This window comes from Panicum virgatum, chromosome 2N (assembly GCF_016808335.1).
Source record: "Panicum virgatum strain AP13 chromosome 2N, P.virgatum_v5, whole genome shotgun sequence".
Classification (NCBI taxonomy): Eukaryota; Viridiplantae; Streptophyta; class Magnoliopsida; order Poales; family Poaceae; genus Panicum; species Panicum virgatum.
This window is the reverse complement of record NC_053146.1, coordinates 39,669,057-39,685,004: the sequence shown is the minus strand read 5'-3', so window position 1 is coordinate 39,685,004 and position 15,948 is coordinate 39,669,057. Positions and strand designations below refer to the sequence as shown.

The window sequence follows — 15,948 nt, the reverse complement described above, 5'->3', positions numbered from 1 at the left end:
ATGCTCGCGCTCCTCCTGGAGCTTGGCTTCAACCTCCTGGAGTTGCTCCAGCTGTGCCTGCTGCAGTCCAGAGTTCACCGGGGTGGCCGATCTGGGTGCTGCAAGCGCTATCGGCGCTGCCGCCGGGGTGTGTGCGGCGTTTGGTTCATCGTCGTTGAGCTCCCCCATCTCAACGAGGAAGCATTCTCGAGTGGGATCGTAATCCCCCTCGCTGGAGTCGTCCGAGCAGGTGAGGTAGTAGTCCACCGCAGCCTGAAACGACAAAAAGGCCTTGCGATCTCTGACCCCGGAGAAGTCCGGGGTGATGCGACTGCGCACGAAGATGTACCCCATGTCCGCGGAGTCGGGGTACTAACTGTCTAGTGTTGACGCGATGAGGTCGCGGATCGAGAGCAGGTGATGCCCGGGCAAGTCCTCATACGCGCTCATGTTGGTGCTGACGGATGACGCGTAGGTCGAGGTGGAAGTGCGCATCCCGTAATTATGGCGCAACGGCCTAGACGCGTCCCCCTCAATAGGCATCGCTGCTGCCTTTTGTGAGAAAGAGGTGGCATCCTCCACCACGGCGTCAGGTTGTGGCACTCCAGCTTCAACCCACATGGGGGAGCTGAGGCGAGCCGCTGTGGTGCTGTGGCGCCGGAGCGTCGGACTTGGTTCTGGGCGGGAGGAGCTCCAGTTCATAACTGTTGCCGGTTGCCCTGAACTCAAGACTCCTGAACCAGATCACCGTGCCTGCCCGGATCGGGCCCGACTTGTCCGCCATCTAGAAAGTGAGCGGGAGCAAGAGACGATTGTCACAAGCAGCACCCCTACCTGGCGCGCCAACTGTCGGTGTCTGAACCTCGCGGTCTAGCACCAACTAGTGATGATTTTGCGTGTCTCTGTCTCTAGATGGTTGATGCAAGATGAAACACAATGACACAGGGTTTATCCTGGTTCCAGCCGATGGGGCCGTACGTACAGCAGAGAGGGCGAGCACTGTATTATCCTGCACCGGGGTGCTTGTAGTAGGGGGTAAAAGCTTGGGCGAGAGAGGGAGAGAAGCTCCCAAGTCTCTGTGTACGCGAGGGATGATTGAGGAAAGTGCCAATACGGCGAAGAACGAGCTTGAGAGTGTGTGTGTCGGAGAGTCCGACCCCTCTGGGAAGAGGCCCGCCTCCTCCTTTTATAGGCTCAAGGAGGGCAGGTTACATGGACGGGGTGTCCCTGATGTCGCCATCCTCTCTCCGAATTGGGAGGGGGGAGCAGTTGGTAGCTCCTGTTGTTGAGCACTATGAAGCATGGCCGCGGGCGTGGCCGTACTCCTTGGAAGCCTTTAGCCACGCTTTGAATGTGTACTTGTCCTGTGGCATCCGTAGGCGGCGTGGCGACAGCTATAGGGTGCGCCGTCCTCTGCGCTTGACTGGGTAGAGCGCCGAAGGTGCTTCTTACGGCGGCCTTGTCCTGGTCAACAGCCGTACCGTGCTCGAGGGTCGTTGCCCAAGCCCGCTGAGGGTCCTGCAGAGGGGAAAGTACAAAGGTTTGGCAGCACAGTGGCGGGAGCAGTGCCAGTCATGTCCGCACAGTACATGGCAAGTCCGCACATCGCCGGAATGGTGGCACAGTGGCCGGAGTTGGCGGACGTGACTCTGGTCACGTCCTCTGTGCGGCGTGGCCGCTGACGCTGTCTGATACCCGCGCCATGCCACGGAGTGGTTCGCAATAAATGCGTCGGTCCCGTTGAGTGGATGGGTTACAGTCCCAGTTTGCAGATGGGGGCCTTGAACGAGGCGGAGTTTCCTCTCAGACTGAGGCCCTACGGAGGGCTCGGCCGAGGGTGGAATTCACTTGTTCTCCGAGGGTAGCCTCCTACCCTCGGGCGAGGCGGAGATGAGACGCGCCGCCGGGGGCCTCGGCAGGTAGGCCTCGGGCGAGGCAGAGATTGCGCTGTGGCTTGCGAGGCCTCGGACTAGCCGTACTTTGGTATTGGGCAATGGGCCAAGGGTGTATTTGGGCCTCTTTACACCTGGAGAGGATTTGGGCGTCCAAGCATAGATGATGGCATTGCACCGGTGGGCCTTTGGAGCCTGGAGAGGATTGGGCGTCCAAGCATAGATGATGGCACTACACCGGACTAGGGACTTTGGATTGGTTGTCTAATTGTGTTTTGCGTTTTTGAAGGCGTTTTAATCCCTAGGTTATGGTGCCCCATATTATGGTACCCGACAGTCGGTGATACAAGATGTACCAACCAACGATCGGTCGGTATTTAGTTTCTATGTACCGTCTGACGATTGGTCGGCATAAGCTAATATAGCGTCTAAACGTCAGTCGGCAAATATGCCCACCCGTTTGCCTCGCAGACACTCCCGCGCGCGCCAAATGGTTCTCACCCAGCGCGCTTAATATTTTGACTGGCCCGCAAGTCAGTTGAGCGAAGAAAACCCTAGCTATTAGAAAGCAAATCTGCCGCGCCGCCGCTCGCTCCAAAAATGCTGCCGCCACGCCTTTGTCTCGCCCTGGCGCTAACGCCGCGAGCAGAGCCAAATTTCGCGGCCACCCCCAGCCAAGACCTGCAGCCGCCCCATCCAAAATCTGCAGCCACCCCATATCCTAATCCTTCCCCTGCTCAAAAATTTGTTGTTGTGCGTGCGCTGGCCTTGCTGTGCGCCGGCTTTGCCTCCGCCGGCCGCCGGACCTGCCTCCACTAACCACCGACCGCCGCACCCTGCCTCCGCCGGCCACCGCACCTGCCTCCGCCGACCACGCCTGCCTCCGCGGGCCACCGGGCCCTGCCTCCGCGGCTGCCGGCCGGACCCTGCCCATTGATTCTCCGGCTGCCGGCCACCGGCCCTGCCTCTGCCGGCCACCTAGCAGTGCCTTTGCCGGCTTCCCCCAAATCTGGTGAGCTTCCCCCTCAGCCCCCACGTCCGTCTCCCCATCTGTCTCCCCAACATCAGCTGATTGTTGTGTTCGCCAATTCAATTATTTAACCTCCGCTGCCTGGAATCCCTTACTCTTTCAATTTTGGATTCAAACGTTCAATGTAATATGAGGTGTCCCTGTTATTTGTTTGGTATATTTGGCAAATTTGCTGCACTGAGTGCTGAATTGCGAATTTAGATGCAAATTGGATCTAAATTGAATTTATATTCTACCATCTGTTTAGTGATGATTAGCCCCAAAATTGCCATAGCTGCTATCTTTTGATCACCTGCATTTACATGTGGCTTGAATTTGTAGGCATCTTCTAGTTTTCATTCTCTATAGTACAATTAAAATTGCATCTTGCTGTGCTACAACAGCTAGTGTTCATGAGGAAATCCTAGCATTTAATTGTAGCTGTAAAAATGATTGAACATGGATAGATACAAAGTATAGTATATCAAATTGTAGCATTTAATTGTAGCTGTGAAAATTATAGCATTTCCTAGCATTTAATTGTAGCTGTGAAAATTGTAGCATTTCTAGGATAGATTCAGGATATAAACTTGGGTGGAAGTAAATGTTGATTGAATGGCAACTTTGATTTTTCAGGGACTTCTAGGAAGAGATTCTAGAGTACACAACCAACGACTAAAGCGCCCATGGATGCTCTGCTATTTTGGATCTCCAATAAGGATGAGATATTTTGTAAACAAATGTAGTAGTGGTTATGCAAGCCAAATATGTGAGATGTGTCTATGGTTGAGTGAACACTTAGTCTTTTTGGCTGCAGTGCAGTGTTTGATGTGTTGGCTGCTCGTACTGTTGAAATGGAGCTATTAGCAAAGTTCAAACTATTATGGCTTCAACGAACATATTTTGAGCAATATATATTGTCTGGTGATCAATGTGTGTTATATATGTGTGCTTCTATTTTGTGAAATCAATTTTATCTAATGCTGAATGTGATCTTGTTTGGTTATGATTAATGTTAACTTAACAATTGTCTGCTATAATTAGTGTGAGCTTAATTTTTGCTGGATTTGTATGCGTCTGATTGTTTGACGCTAAAGACTAGTATAGTCACACCGTCAGTCACAATAAGTTCTAACAGACAGTCATTCGGTATACGTATGTCTGTCGGTATTTATCGCTTTAGCGTCCAACAGTCGATTTGTTGGGCATTATATTAGTATGTTATATGGAATATCAGTATATTATATGGCAATACAAGGACAAAGCAAGGAGGGTTGTTGGGCATTATATTTCTTCTAATTTCATAAAATATAAAAGCTCCGTAGAAGGTGGTGGTGGTGCAGAGTTGGTTTGCATGAGGTGGTCGAGGAAAACTATACGGAAACTCTACCGTGTGGAGCACACAACCCTGCGTGGTAGAGCCCATCTCGTTTGGCCCGCCCCGCACAATAGATAAGGAATGAGGGGGTGTGAGCGGTGAGACGCGAACGTCGCCGGTGGGAGGATTAGTGCGGGGGGGGGGGGGGGTGGCGAAGTGGGGGATGACGGCGGGGCGGCGGGGCGGCGTGGCAGCGGGGGACACAGCCGCGCCTCCTTAGGATAAGGCTTGTTCAAGCTAGTGTAGTTCACACACATCCTCCATGAACCATCAGATTTCTTGACTAATACAAAATTTATAGAGTGATGAAGTAGTACAATGGCCATGAGGATATGTAATCTCTCGTGCGTACGTACGCTGACGACTCCCAACTGCTCGAGTCTTTGATTTTATTGTACAGCCACTGCTAGAAAACAAGCCAAATGTCCACTCTAAAAGTACCAGTAGCTAGCATAGGTACCAGTTCATCTTTGTACCGGTACTTTTGGGGTGGATGGAACCTATAGATGAGCCTTAGGTACCGGTTGGTAACACACCAACTGGTACCTAAGGCTCATCCATAGGTACCGGGTGATAACTTTTACATTAGTACCGGGTGGTACCACTAACCGGTGCCTATGGATACCCGGTGCCTATGAATGAGCCTTAGGTACCGGTTGGTGTTACCAACCGGTACCTAAGGCTCATTCATGTGTTACTTCAAAAGGAAAATATCTATCTTCTCCTCAGAATTGATGTGTAGGTGATATAGTAAGAAAAGTACATGTGAGACAATAGATCTGAGTTCGAATCCCGGTAAACCATTTTTTGCCAAAAATACCAGCCTAAGGCACCGGTTATTTTACCCGGTGCTCATGACCGTGACTTTTGATCTCGGTTTCAGCAATCGAGAATTGGACGGTACCAAGCTGAAAAGATGCCATTTTGGAACGGCAGCTAGTGGCAAAACGATGCCGTTTTGTAACGAGCTCAAATGTTCCGGTTTCCGAGGTCAGCTGAAAGATACCTGACAACAACCCACGTTTAACGTGCTTGAGGATGAATGAAAATAGAATATTAGTATGTTAATGGCAATACAAGGACCAAGCAAGGAGGATTGTCGGGCATTATAGTCAAGGAGACGGAGGGTGGCATACTCCCTTCGGCGGGATCTCTCCAGACTTTACATATTTGGGAACCTCATTCGAGTCTAATTCTAACATCTAACTTCCAGGGTTAATTCGAGTCTTCTGACGATATCGAGCTTCCAGCATCGGCAGCGGGCCCAATCCGAACGTCTAGTGGGCCTAGCAAATTCCGGGGTTACGTCTTTTTTTTTTTGAAAGAAAACATTGGGGGAGATTCCCACAGAAAATTTTCATTAAAGAAAAGACCCAAGGTCCAAAGTACAAGAAAGAGATCCTTACCTGAGGCAAAGAAACAAAAAAAGAAAAAGGAAAACAACAGAAAGAAGGAAAGAAAATTACAACAAGCCAAGCCACACAAGCACTTCATCAGACTTCCTTTCAGCGGAGAACTTTAAGGTGTGCCAAGTAAGCTCTTCTTTGTAATAATTCAAAAAAAAAAGTAAGCTCTTCTTTGAACATGTGCCACCAAGCTTCGAAAGAGGGCTGTAGTGCGTCAAAAATGAAGCGATTCCTCGCTTTCCAGATGCACCAGGCTGCTATAAGGACCCTGAAAATCTTGTTTTGCCATTTGCAGCATAGCAAAAAAGGAAACCGACGGGAGCCAATTGATTTACTAAATCTGCATTCGGTATAGCAGCCCCCGCGACTCATGGGTAAAAGACAAGGACGGTGTCGGCAAAATAAGCCAAATGACTTGCAGGCTTAAAAAATGGCAGCAGGGGCAAAGCATATTTAAGCGTTGGTTGTGGGACGGGTTGGTTAGAGAGTGTGTAGCAGATGCGGCATGTTTGTGTTTTTGTTTTAAAGGTGGCATGGCGTGTCATGCACAAGTGGGCTGACACACGCATAACCACCAGTGCTTTATATATTTTTGACGGTTTAGCTAGATTTTAGTCAATAAAACAAGAGTGTCTATGCTTTAGTTGCCCAAGTGGATCTATTTGTTTGCTAAGTGCACATGTGGAATGCTGAACAAAGACCAACAGCACCATTTAGTATTTTACTCTGGTAATTGCCAAGCCGTGCACAGTGGTCGAATAAACATAACGATACGTATCCCGGAGCAGGAACCTGTGGAACAGCATAAATACATGGCTAGCTATTGGTTGTAACTCATCTAATCGTCTCCATCCATACTCACTCTGAACGAAACGAGTAAGAGAGGCCGGGAGCGGATCTTGATGGCGGCCAAACAGCAGCTGCTCGCAGTGCTCCGGCCGGCCGGTCAGAAACAAAAGCAACACGTGAACATGAGACATCGGCAACGTCCTCCAGGTAAAATCAAGTCTTGTATACCAGAAGTATATCCTAAATTAGTTATATAGGTTTATTTGAGATGATAACAAAATATAGGCGTTCTACTTTTGTTTCCCATCACATGTTGGTTCGTTCGGCTGTGTCCACCTCTGCGGTGAAGAGGCCGGAAACTTTGTTCCATTATCTAAAAAAAATCACATGTTGATTCATAGTATTCCCTCCGTATTTTTATTGTTGTCGTTTAGAATAAGATTTAGTTTAATATGGAGGGAGTAATATTTATGACCAAAAGTTTATCGTTAAGTGAGAGCAACGGCCAGGCCATGTAATACGTCTTTGTGTGTAACCGTTTCTAAAATGCTAGTACCTACCTCCAGTATCGAGTTGTATTTTTTTTTTCTGAAACAAAGTTGGGCAAAACGAGAAGGAATAAGCTTTTAAAGGGTGCGTTTGGAACGCAGGAATTCGTCAGTTCAATTTCACAGGATAAAAATCAGGAACAGGAAAAATTCCCGCGTTCCAAATGAAGCCTAAGCGAATATTCCCTCCGTCTCTTATAATATGTCATCTTTACACTCACACGGTTCGGCTAAAAAAACACTCACACAGTTTTCCCAATTTATATGTCACCTCACGTCCCAATGCACATTTTTCTCTTTCTAATACATCTCTATATCTATCTCTCTCCTTGTTTCTGCACACCAACCTTTTTCACTTCTCCTTAGTCTCCGTGGTGAACCCTAAAACGATTTACAATGGGATGGAGGGAGTAGGATATAAATCGACTGAAAACATATGGCGCAGACTCCGCTGAATTGGCAAGCATGGCCTCTGCAGCATCTAACATATGGGCACATACAAATTCAATACTTGAAACTAAAAAGGTTGGTGTCTTTGTGAAACTACAACCCAAGTTGTTTTTGTGAAACTACAACCCAAAATATTGGAGGGTATGCCAAATGTACAACGTATTTCGTGGTTTTGGGACTATAAACCCGAAGTATTGGTGGTTTTGTGTGAACAAATAAAAACAACAAATATATGTTCAACATTATTACTTACAAGAAATATATATGGTTATATTCATAAGGTATATGATGCACTGTATCTTTCTTTCTTTTTTTTGCAATGATGCACTGTATCTTTATGCGTTCAGGATAATTAACGTGCAAATGATGTATACGTTATATTCTCAAACAGCATTCACCGAGGATGTGTATCAAGGCCCGAAACGCTCCCTTTGTACTGAGGCATGCACCTCAACGGACAGCTTACCACACCGGCAAAAAAGGAATTTGGAGAATGGAATAACGGAGAAGCTCCTACTCACCAAACAGTGTCCATCAACCTATGACACGGCTTGGGTTAGTATGGTACCAGCGCAAGGCTCTCCTCAGACACCACGGTTTCCACAATTTGTGCAGTGGATCCAACAAAACCAAAACGATGATGGTTCTTGGGGCCTTGGCAACCTCGACCTGAGTTTGCTTGGCAAGGATGCCATCACCTCAACAACGGCTTGCATTCTTGCCCTCAAGAGATGGAGCATCGGGAATGAGCAGATCATGAAAGGTATAAGCATTTTAGTTACCCAACATTTGTATTCATCTGGGGCTTCGAATATATTCCCAGCGCCACCCTTTGATGATTGAATTAGCATGAAACTATGTTATTTCAGGGCTCCATTTTATCAGAGAAAATTATTCCAGGATAAAGGATGAGAACTGTTTTTCACCCGTAGGGTTCAACCTCATCTTCCCAAGAATGATAACGATCGGTATAGATATGGGCTTGGAATTTCCGCTTAGTGAATCTGATATTGATTGGGTATCAGGACTTCGAGAAATGGAATTATTAAGGTTAGACAATGTGGAAACTTCACAGTTTCTTAGTTTCTGGCACCCATTATGTCTTGCTTGACAATTTTTTACATTTTTTGGAACAAATAACTAACATCATGCATATCTAGGCACGACAGTGTTGAGGCTTCTAGACGAAATGGTTATTATATGGCATATGTAGCAGAAGGATTAGGAGACATGCAAGAAATAAATCAGGCCCTGATGTATCAAAGAAAGAATGGATCCTTATTTAACTCGCCTGCTGCAACTGCTGCTGCAGCAATCCACACCCAAGATCCTGGTTCTCTCATGTACTTGGATTTCCTTGCAGAAAAGTGTAGCAGCTCAGGTATGCCCCTTGACCTCTGCAATGACAAATAATCATAGGGCATTGGACGGCACATATAGGTTCTCATGCGTCAATAGTTTCGTGCAGTTCCAACTGTGTATCCAATGGACATATATTCCCAACTTTGCTTGGTAGACACCCTTGAAAAGATTGGAATTGCCCACCATTTTCCTTCAGAGATAAAACACATAGTGAATATGGTATACAGGTATTAACTCTTATCATGTATATATTGAGAGTTATGGCTTAGATTATATTCCTTCCATTTTTAAACTGTTGTTACCATTGATTAAATTACATTTGACCATATATGTTTTTCAATAAAAATTATCATATACTTTGTTATGATTTATTTTATCACTGAAGAAAATTGAAACATAATAACTCCATAACTTTACATAATTGAACTAATATTTTCCAGTAAGATAAAAGATCAAATGTAACTCAGAACGTCAATAGTGACAACAATGTAAGAACGGAGGATTACTTATCTAATTTGGCCTCTCCGGATTGGCAGATCCTGGTTGGAAAAGGATGAAGAGATCATAATGGACATGGAGACTTGCGCAATGGCATTCCGCATCCTGCGCGTGCATGGATATGACATCTCATCTGGTACTTTTCGGTCCTGAAATGTAGCGGTTCATGTTTCTGTGACTTACAATTAAATGCTAACAAATTATCCTTAAACGCCCTTTGCAGATGCACTTTCTCACCTTGCTCACCAGGTTTTAAGGTTCAACAGTTCAGTAAGTGATGATGTAAACAATGCAAAGGCTTTGCTTGAATTATACAAAGCTTCACGGATACGCATATTTGAAGACGAGTGGTCTCTGGACAATATTGAATCATGTACAAGAAAACTGCTGAACCAGCAATTTTGCTCCAGGAAATTTCAAGGATCACGAACGCTCCAAGAGGTGGCAAACATAGTAGGGCACTTCACTTTGCTTGATTCACATTTGATTACTTCTTAACATTTTATACTTCAGGGAGAGTATGGTCTTAAATTCCCATTCTACCCTGGCACATTGGAACCAGCTCAGCAGAAGTGGACCATAGAGCGATACGACATCAAGCATGTCCAGATGCGAAAATCAGCATTCATGTGAGGTTTTAAAAATAAGAAAAATGTTTTTGCTATTGTGGACTATCAATCTTGATTTGAACAATCGTACAATGAATGTGAACCAGGGCACCTCACTCAGATGAACGTTTTCTAACATTAGCCATTGAAGAGTTCCGTTCCTCCCAATCGGTATACCAGGAAGAACTTGCTTGCATTAAGAGGTGTATATGAAATTATTTGTTCTCCATGTTCTTCTCATATCAATACAAGAATGCAAAACTCTTCTAGGTTCTATAACGTGAAGCAAATTGTCTGAAACAGATGGGCGGAAGAGATTGGATTGCACCAGCTCAAGTTCGCCAGAGTTATGCCACTGGATGTCTTTGTCTTCATGGCTTCCACTGTGTTTGCTCCTGAACTATATGACGCCAGCATTGCGTGGATGAAGAATAGTATTCTTACGACGGTAGTTGATGACTTCTTCGAAAACCAAGGATCTATAGAAGAGTTAAAGAACCTTGTTGCACTAATTGAAAAGTACAATACTAATCCTAAATAACTTTGAGTTATATATATAGCAGTGTGGAAAGGGAAGCAGAGACGGTGTTAAGTACTTGTATTTTCTTATATGGTGCAGATGGGACGCACATGAAGAGGTTGGGTTCTGCTCTGAGAACGTAGAAGCTTTATTTTATGCAGTTTACAGCACCAACAGCCAAATAGGGGCAAAGGCAGAAGAGATACAGAACCGGAGCATCATGTGCCACATTGCTGAAGTTGTAAGGCTTTCATTAATTTGACCCCATTTCACCATTCCTCATTATAACTTTCATTATAAGCAACGACGCGACTATGTGTTATCCCTATTCTTCCATACAGTGGTCCGATGTGGTGAGGGCGTACATGATCGAGCAAGAGTGGACACGGGAAAGGCACGTACCGACCATGCAAGAGTACATGTGTGCCGCCGAAGTAAGCATTGCATTGGGTGCTATCGTTGCCCCATCGTTGTACTTGGTCGGACCAAAGCTTTCGGAAGGCATGATAAGGAGTTCGGAGTACAAGGATCTGCTTAGACATATGCGTACCAGCGTTCGCTTCCTGAACGATCTGGGCACTTACAAAAAGGAGATGACTCACGGATGCATCAACAGCGTCCTGCTGAAAGCACGTGTTAGCGACCTGTCGATGTCACCAGCGTCCATCGAAACTGCCAAGACGGGCATTTGTGAGGCCATTGCTGACTCTCAGAGGGAGCTGTTGCGGCTGGTGCTTAGGGATGGGGGTCCAATTCCTAGGCTGTGCAGGGACATTTTCTGGAATACCTACAGAATAGGACAACGGTTCTACTCGCAGGGAGACGGCTTTGGCATGCCGCAAGAATTGGTGGCGGCGGTGAATGCGGTGGTTCATGAGCCACTTAATAAAGAGGTAATGCTTCCACCCCGCAAGAAAAGAGGGTATTCTTCAGCACTGGTGTGAAACACTTTCTACAATCTATATGCAGTTTCTACTTTGTATTGGTGGGACGATGTCGTGTCAAGAATGAAAACAACAGAGAGATGCATTGTTGTATAGATAATCTATTACTCCCCCATTCTTAAATTCCTGACTTTTAGGACAACAACTTTAGTTCATTTTTGAACTAAAATTGTTGTCTTAAACGAAAAAAAAATTAAAAAACGAAAGGAGTCGTATATGTTTCTGGTCTTCTAAGCTACTTTCATTTCCATTGAATAGGACTATAAGTAGTTTTGATGATGGGCAACAAATTAATGGAAAAAGACATGAAAGCGGGTTCCGTCTGACGATGGAACCATATATCTTCTCTATTTATAATCCAAGACAGCTTGCCCCTTGCATATGCTTTTATAAAACAACAAAAATGGAACACTACATTGCAAGACTTAATTTCTTTATTCATCTCTTTAATCCTCCGCTACTTCAAAAATGATTGTTTATGCCAAATTTTGCGTACACCATAACTCAAAAGTTTAACTTACTTCCTTTATCTTCTTAAAGCAAGTCACTGAAGCTTATATATCTCAATTGATACTGCAGCAGGATTAGTCGTTAGTATGGGCACCCAAGACCAAAAAAAAATATTAAACATTTTTTAGGTGCAACTATTAAACTATTAGTATGAGCACCCAGTTGAGAAACGAGAATGAAATAGAATTAATAAAACTCCTGGTATATATGCTCATAGAGACCTGGACAGCATAAGGCATCATCCATATGTTCATACCATTTAGCATTGGCCACCAACAATGTCTCCCTTACCGTTTATGAGTATTGCATTGGTGCCCCCATTGTATTAACCTATAAACAATCACCACCCAGTGGTTTTCACATTGCTGAAATACATCTAAATCTCTTCCCCTTTTTATGAATTCCCATCACACCTTTGACCATCTCGGAAACAAATTTTGCCGCCGCACTCAATGCTTGCCGCCTGTCATCTGTTACTCCATGTTGTCAAGTTGTAACCAGGTTATCGTCTTCCTCCACCACCACATCCAAGCCAAGCAAAATTGGGTTATGCAAGAAGAAATAGAATGCCTACGACCAGAGGGACCGAAGCCGGCGACCAGAGGGGGTGAATGGGAGCCGATCAAAAATTTCTTTCGAAATCGATCCATCGGCCTATATCCCGAAAATCACCACAAGCCCTCAAACCTAGGATATGATAGAATAGCTATGGACTAGCTATCTCTTTACAAAATGCCCTAGGAAGCTGCGCGGAAGAAAAACTGAACTGAACTGAACTGCAGGGACCGGTCAGACCGGTTCAGGATACCGGTCAGACCAGTAGGAGCCACCGGTCAGACCGGTACGACACACCGGTCAGACCTGTCCTTTCCAGACAGCTCGAAAAACAACCTCCAAACGATGAATCTTGAGCAAACGACCTTCAAATCCAACGAAACTTGGAGGATACCTTCACAACTATTCCATGAACATATCCCCAAGAGATCTTTCCCAGAAGATTAACGGATCGTGGAAAATCAAGAAAAGATCAAAGTGGATTGGGGTTTTCTCAAGAACTCAAGAACAGCAATTCGGGTGCACTCGCGATTCCAGGGGATTTAGCACTTGGCTAGAGAGATCAGAATCGCCACAAAGAGTCCAGCAAATCACGAATCAATGAACTTGTCTCCTCCAAACACTAAACACACCAAAAGAGGAGAGTTCAAGTCCAAAGCGCGAAAGAGGAGGGGGAGGACGAGAACTCAGCACACAAGAGTGAACTCATCAGATTCAAAAGCCCTGAGGGCACGAGGAGGATAGGGCCTCCTTTTCCAAACAAATCCAACACAAGATCTCAACAATCCATGGACTAAATCTACTCTAAAGAGAAGAACAGGGGAGAGGAACACAGGGGCGGCGGCCTGGGAGATAGAACAATTCACGGACGAAATACAAAAGCCACACTTGACCTAACACAAGTGAAGGGGTATTTATACCCGCGGGACCGGTCAGACCGGTACGCTGGACCGGTCAGACCGGTTGGCCTGCAGCACCCCCTGTACACGATCTCATCCGACGGCCGAGGTTCTTTCTTCGGAACAAAGTCTTCTCCACGATGCCGCCATCTTGATGAAGATCCAGTCCGCGGTTTTGGAGGGTCCGTGAAACCCGGGTAAGTGGCCGGTTTTGAGAAAACTGCCAAAACCTCACGCGCGGGAAGATTCCCGCCTCCACGCCATGGCCCTAGACGTCGTTCCCGCCTTGGCCTTCTGACGGCCCTAGACGCCGCCCGACGCCCGTCACCTCCTCGCCCGCAGCGAGGCCCTAGACGCCGTCGATGCCCGTCGCCTCCGTCAGTCCCGAGACCGACGCCCGTGCCTCCACGACTTGGCATCTTCAACCGCCGTCCGCCTCCTTGGTTTTGTGGCGCAAACCAAGAAACCCGCCTTCCGTCGCCGCTTGCGCCCTCGATCCAGGAGTGGACGCCACAGCTGCCGCCCAGTCCGAGCTCCGGTCCCAGCTGCCCTTCACCGCCGTCCACCGCACGGTCCATCGGCCACAGCACCTCCACGGCAGCTCCCCGTCGACACTCGATGCCCGTGTACCTGCAATCCAAAGACCAAGCGCACAGCGCAATCTCCACAGAGTCGCGACTACACCATGGTTAGTCCACTCCACGTGTTGACAGGGTTGACCACCTGTCAACACCTAACGCTCCACACGGGCACTGAAGAAGGAAACACAAGAACATAAACAAAACGCATACACAGCGGTTAGCCTGACACAAACACAAGCCAAAATCAAGCTAACACGCCAAAACCTCCAAGTCATCACGACAATCACTCATCACAATATATGAGGTCAAGGTACTTGTCAACTTGACCTCTCAATCTCCCCCTTGATGAGTGCATTGTCGAAAAGATGACATGAAAGCAAGAACAACCCAAGCGAGTGCCCAAAAGCCAGATAAAAGCCAAGAACAAGGCCACTCGACATTAGCAAGGATCTAGAAGACTCCACAGAAAGACTGCTTGGCTCCCAAAGAAAAGGATCACAGCTCAACGCCGCCAAGGAGTCAAAGGACATCTTCGAAAGACCCAAGAAGCAAAACACTCAAACCAATTTCGACAAGCGTTGTCAATCACTCATCACCAAGCAGACCAATGCTAGAAGACTCCACAAAAAGACTGCTTGGCTCCCAAAGAAAAGGATCACAGCTCAACGCCGCCAAGTAGTCAAAGGACATCTTCGAAAGACCCAAGAAGCAAAACACTCAAACCAATTTTGACAAGCGTTGTCAATCACTCATCACCAAGCAGACCAATGTATTTCTCCCCCTTGATGAGTGACTTGACACGAATCAAGCACAAAGAAATGGTTTGAACTGCAAAAACCCGAAAATCTCATCCAAATGATCAAAAGCCAAAGAAAAGTCAAGAAGGATCACACGGAATGAGACAAACCAAAGCCAAAAATTTGTCCCCAAAGACATAGGCAACGGCTCTACGCAACCGATCAACAAAGCATGACCCCTCAAGAAAGAGGCAGGGCTCAACACAGTCATGCAATGGCAAAGCACCGGTTCCTCCAGAAAGAGGCAAAGGCTCAACACAACCGATGCAAGAGCATGCAAAAGCTCAAACTCCCCCAAAATGCTCAACCTGAATGCCTACTCCCCATCAAAGCATGCTATGATATGAATGCTGTGCAGAGGGTGTACGTGAAACATTCAGGCATACAAGGATATGATCATCAAGTGACAGGCAAGTGTGCTTCATAAACAGGAACTGAATCTAGCTCAACAGGATATATCAATCAAGTCTAGAGCTAGCAAGTTCAGTTCATCAAAATAAAAAAGCATCACCCATGATCTAGCAACAGCAAGTAGGAGAAAGAAAGCAGTGCTAGTCAAACTCATACAAGGTGATCCAAAACAGCCATTATATTTTATCACGAATTAATTATGCATATCAAAACTTATCAAGCAAGTGAGTTTGCCAGGGGTTGAAAGCTTGTCATGCTTTACTTAGCAACGAGGCCAAGCCTATGCCAAAGGCAGTCAGAAGCTTAAGGCACTCGCTTCAGTCATGCACAGCCTTGCCCGGGTTCTCACTAGTGCTATGTGAGCCGTCCCGAAAGCTCGATCAGTGCGACAAGCAATCCCACCTGGATCTTTTCATTTCATTTCAGACATATTTTGAACAAATTTAACAATTTTAGCTCATGTCAAAGAATACAAGCCACACTGGCATGAATGAGATAGCAAAGCACATCAATACATCATATCATACTAGTAGCCAAGACAGGATGACCATGTTTTCAGATTTTTCAAATCAAAAAGCTTAACTCAGATGATATGACATATACTGTGGAGCAAGCTATACATGATCAAGTCTAAGAAACTACACTAGCAAGCACTAGAAGATCATAACAGTGTATACAAGAATGCCAGTGCAGTGAAGCAATGCAAAATGCAAACATGTACAATGCATATGCACAATGCAACTAACCAAACCTAAAACTAAGAGAAAGACAAAGACAAGCCAAAAACTAAGCAACTAAAAAATTCAGCAAAT

The 15,948-nt window shown here is 46.1% G+C and overlaps 1 protein-coding gene across 1 annotated transcript; it reads left to right on the top strand.

Annotated features, from left to right (window-relative positions):
• Window positions 1–7,845: 7,845 nt before the first annotated feature.
• Window positions 7,846–11,576, top strand: LOC120658831 (ent-kaur-16-ene synthase, chloroplastic-like). The gene is made up of 11 exons (XM_039936991.1): window positions 7,846–8,214; window positions 8,321–8,501; window positions 8,621–8,832; window positions 8,920–9,040; window positions 9,350–9,447; window positions 9,535–9,752; window positions 9,825–9,940; window positions 10,027–10,122; window positions 10,223–10,438; window positions 10,539–10,680; window positions 10,781–11,576. The coding sequence occupies exons 1-11, from the start codon at window positions 8,013–8,015 to the stop codon at window positions 11,381–11,383; spliced, it is 2,205 nt and encodes a 734-aa protein (XP_039792925.1). The 5' UTR covers window positions 7,846–8,012; the 3' UTR covers window positions 11,384–11,576.
• The last annotated feature ends 4,372 nt before the right edge of the window (window positions 11,577–15,948 follow it).

Bases quoted from the DNA above. Each gene is read 5' to 3' on its own strand.
- LOC120658831 (XM_039936991.1), top strand. From the start codon at position 8,013: ATGGTACCAGCGCAAGGCTCTCCTCAGACACCACGGTTTCCACAATTT. The intron at 9,941-10,026 runs GTGAGGTTTTAA...AATGTGAACCAG, and splicing joins ATGCGAAAATCAGCATTCAT to GGCACCTCACTCAGATGAAC. The intron at 10,439-10,538 runs GTACAATACTAA...TATATGGTGCAG, and splicing joins CTTGTTGCACTAATTGAAAA to ATGGGACGCACATGAAGAGG.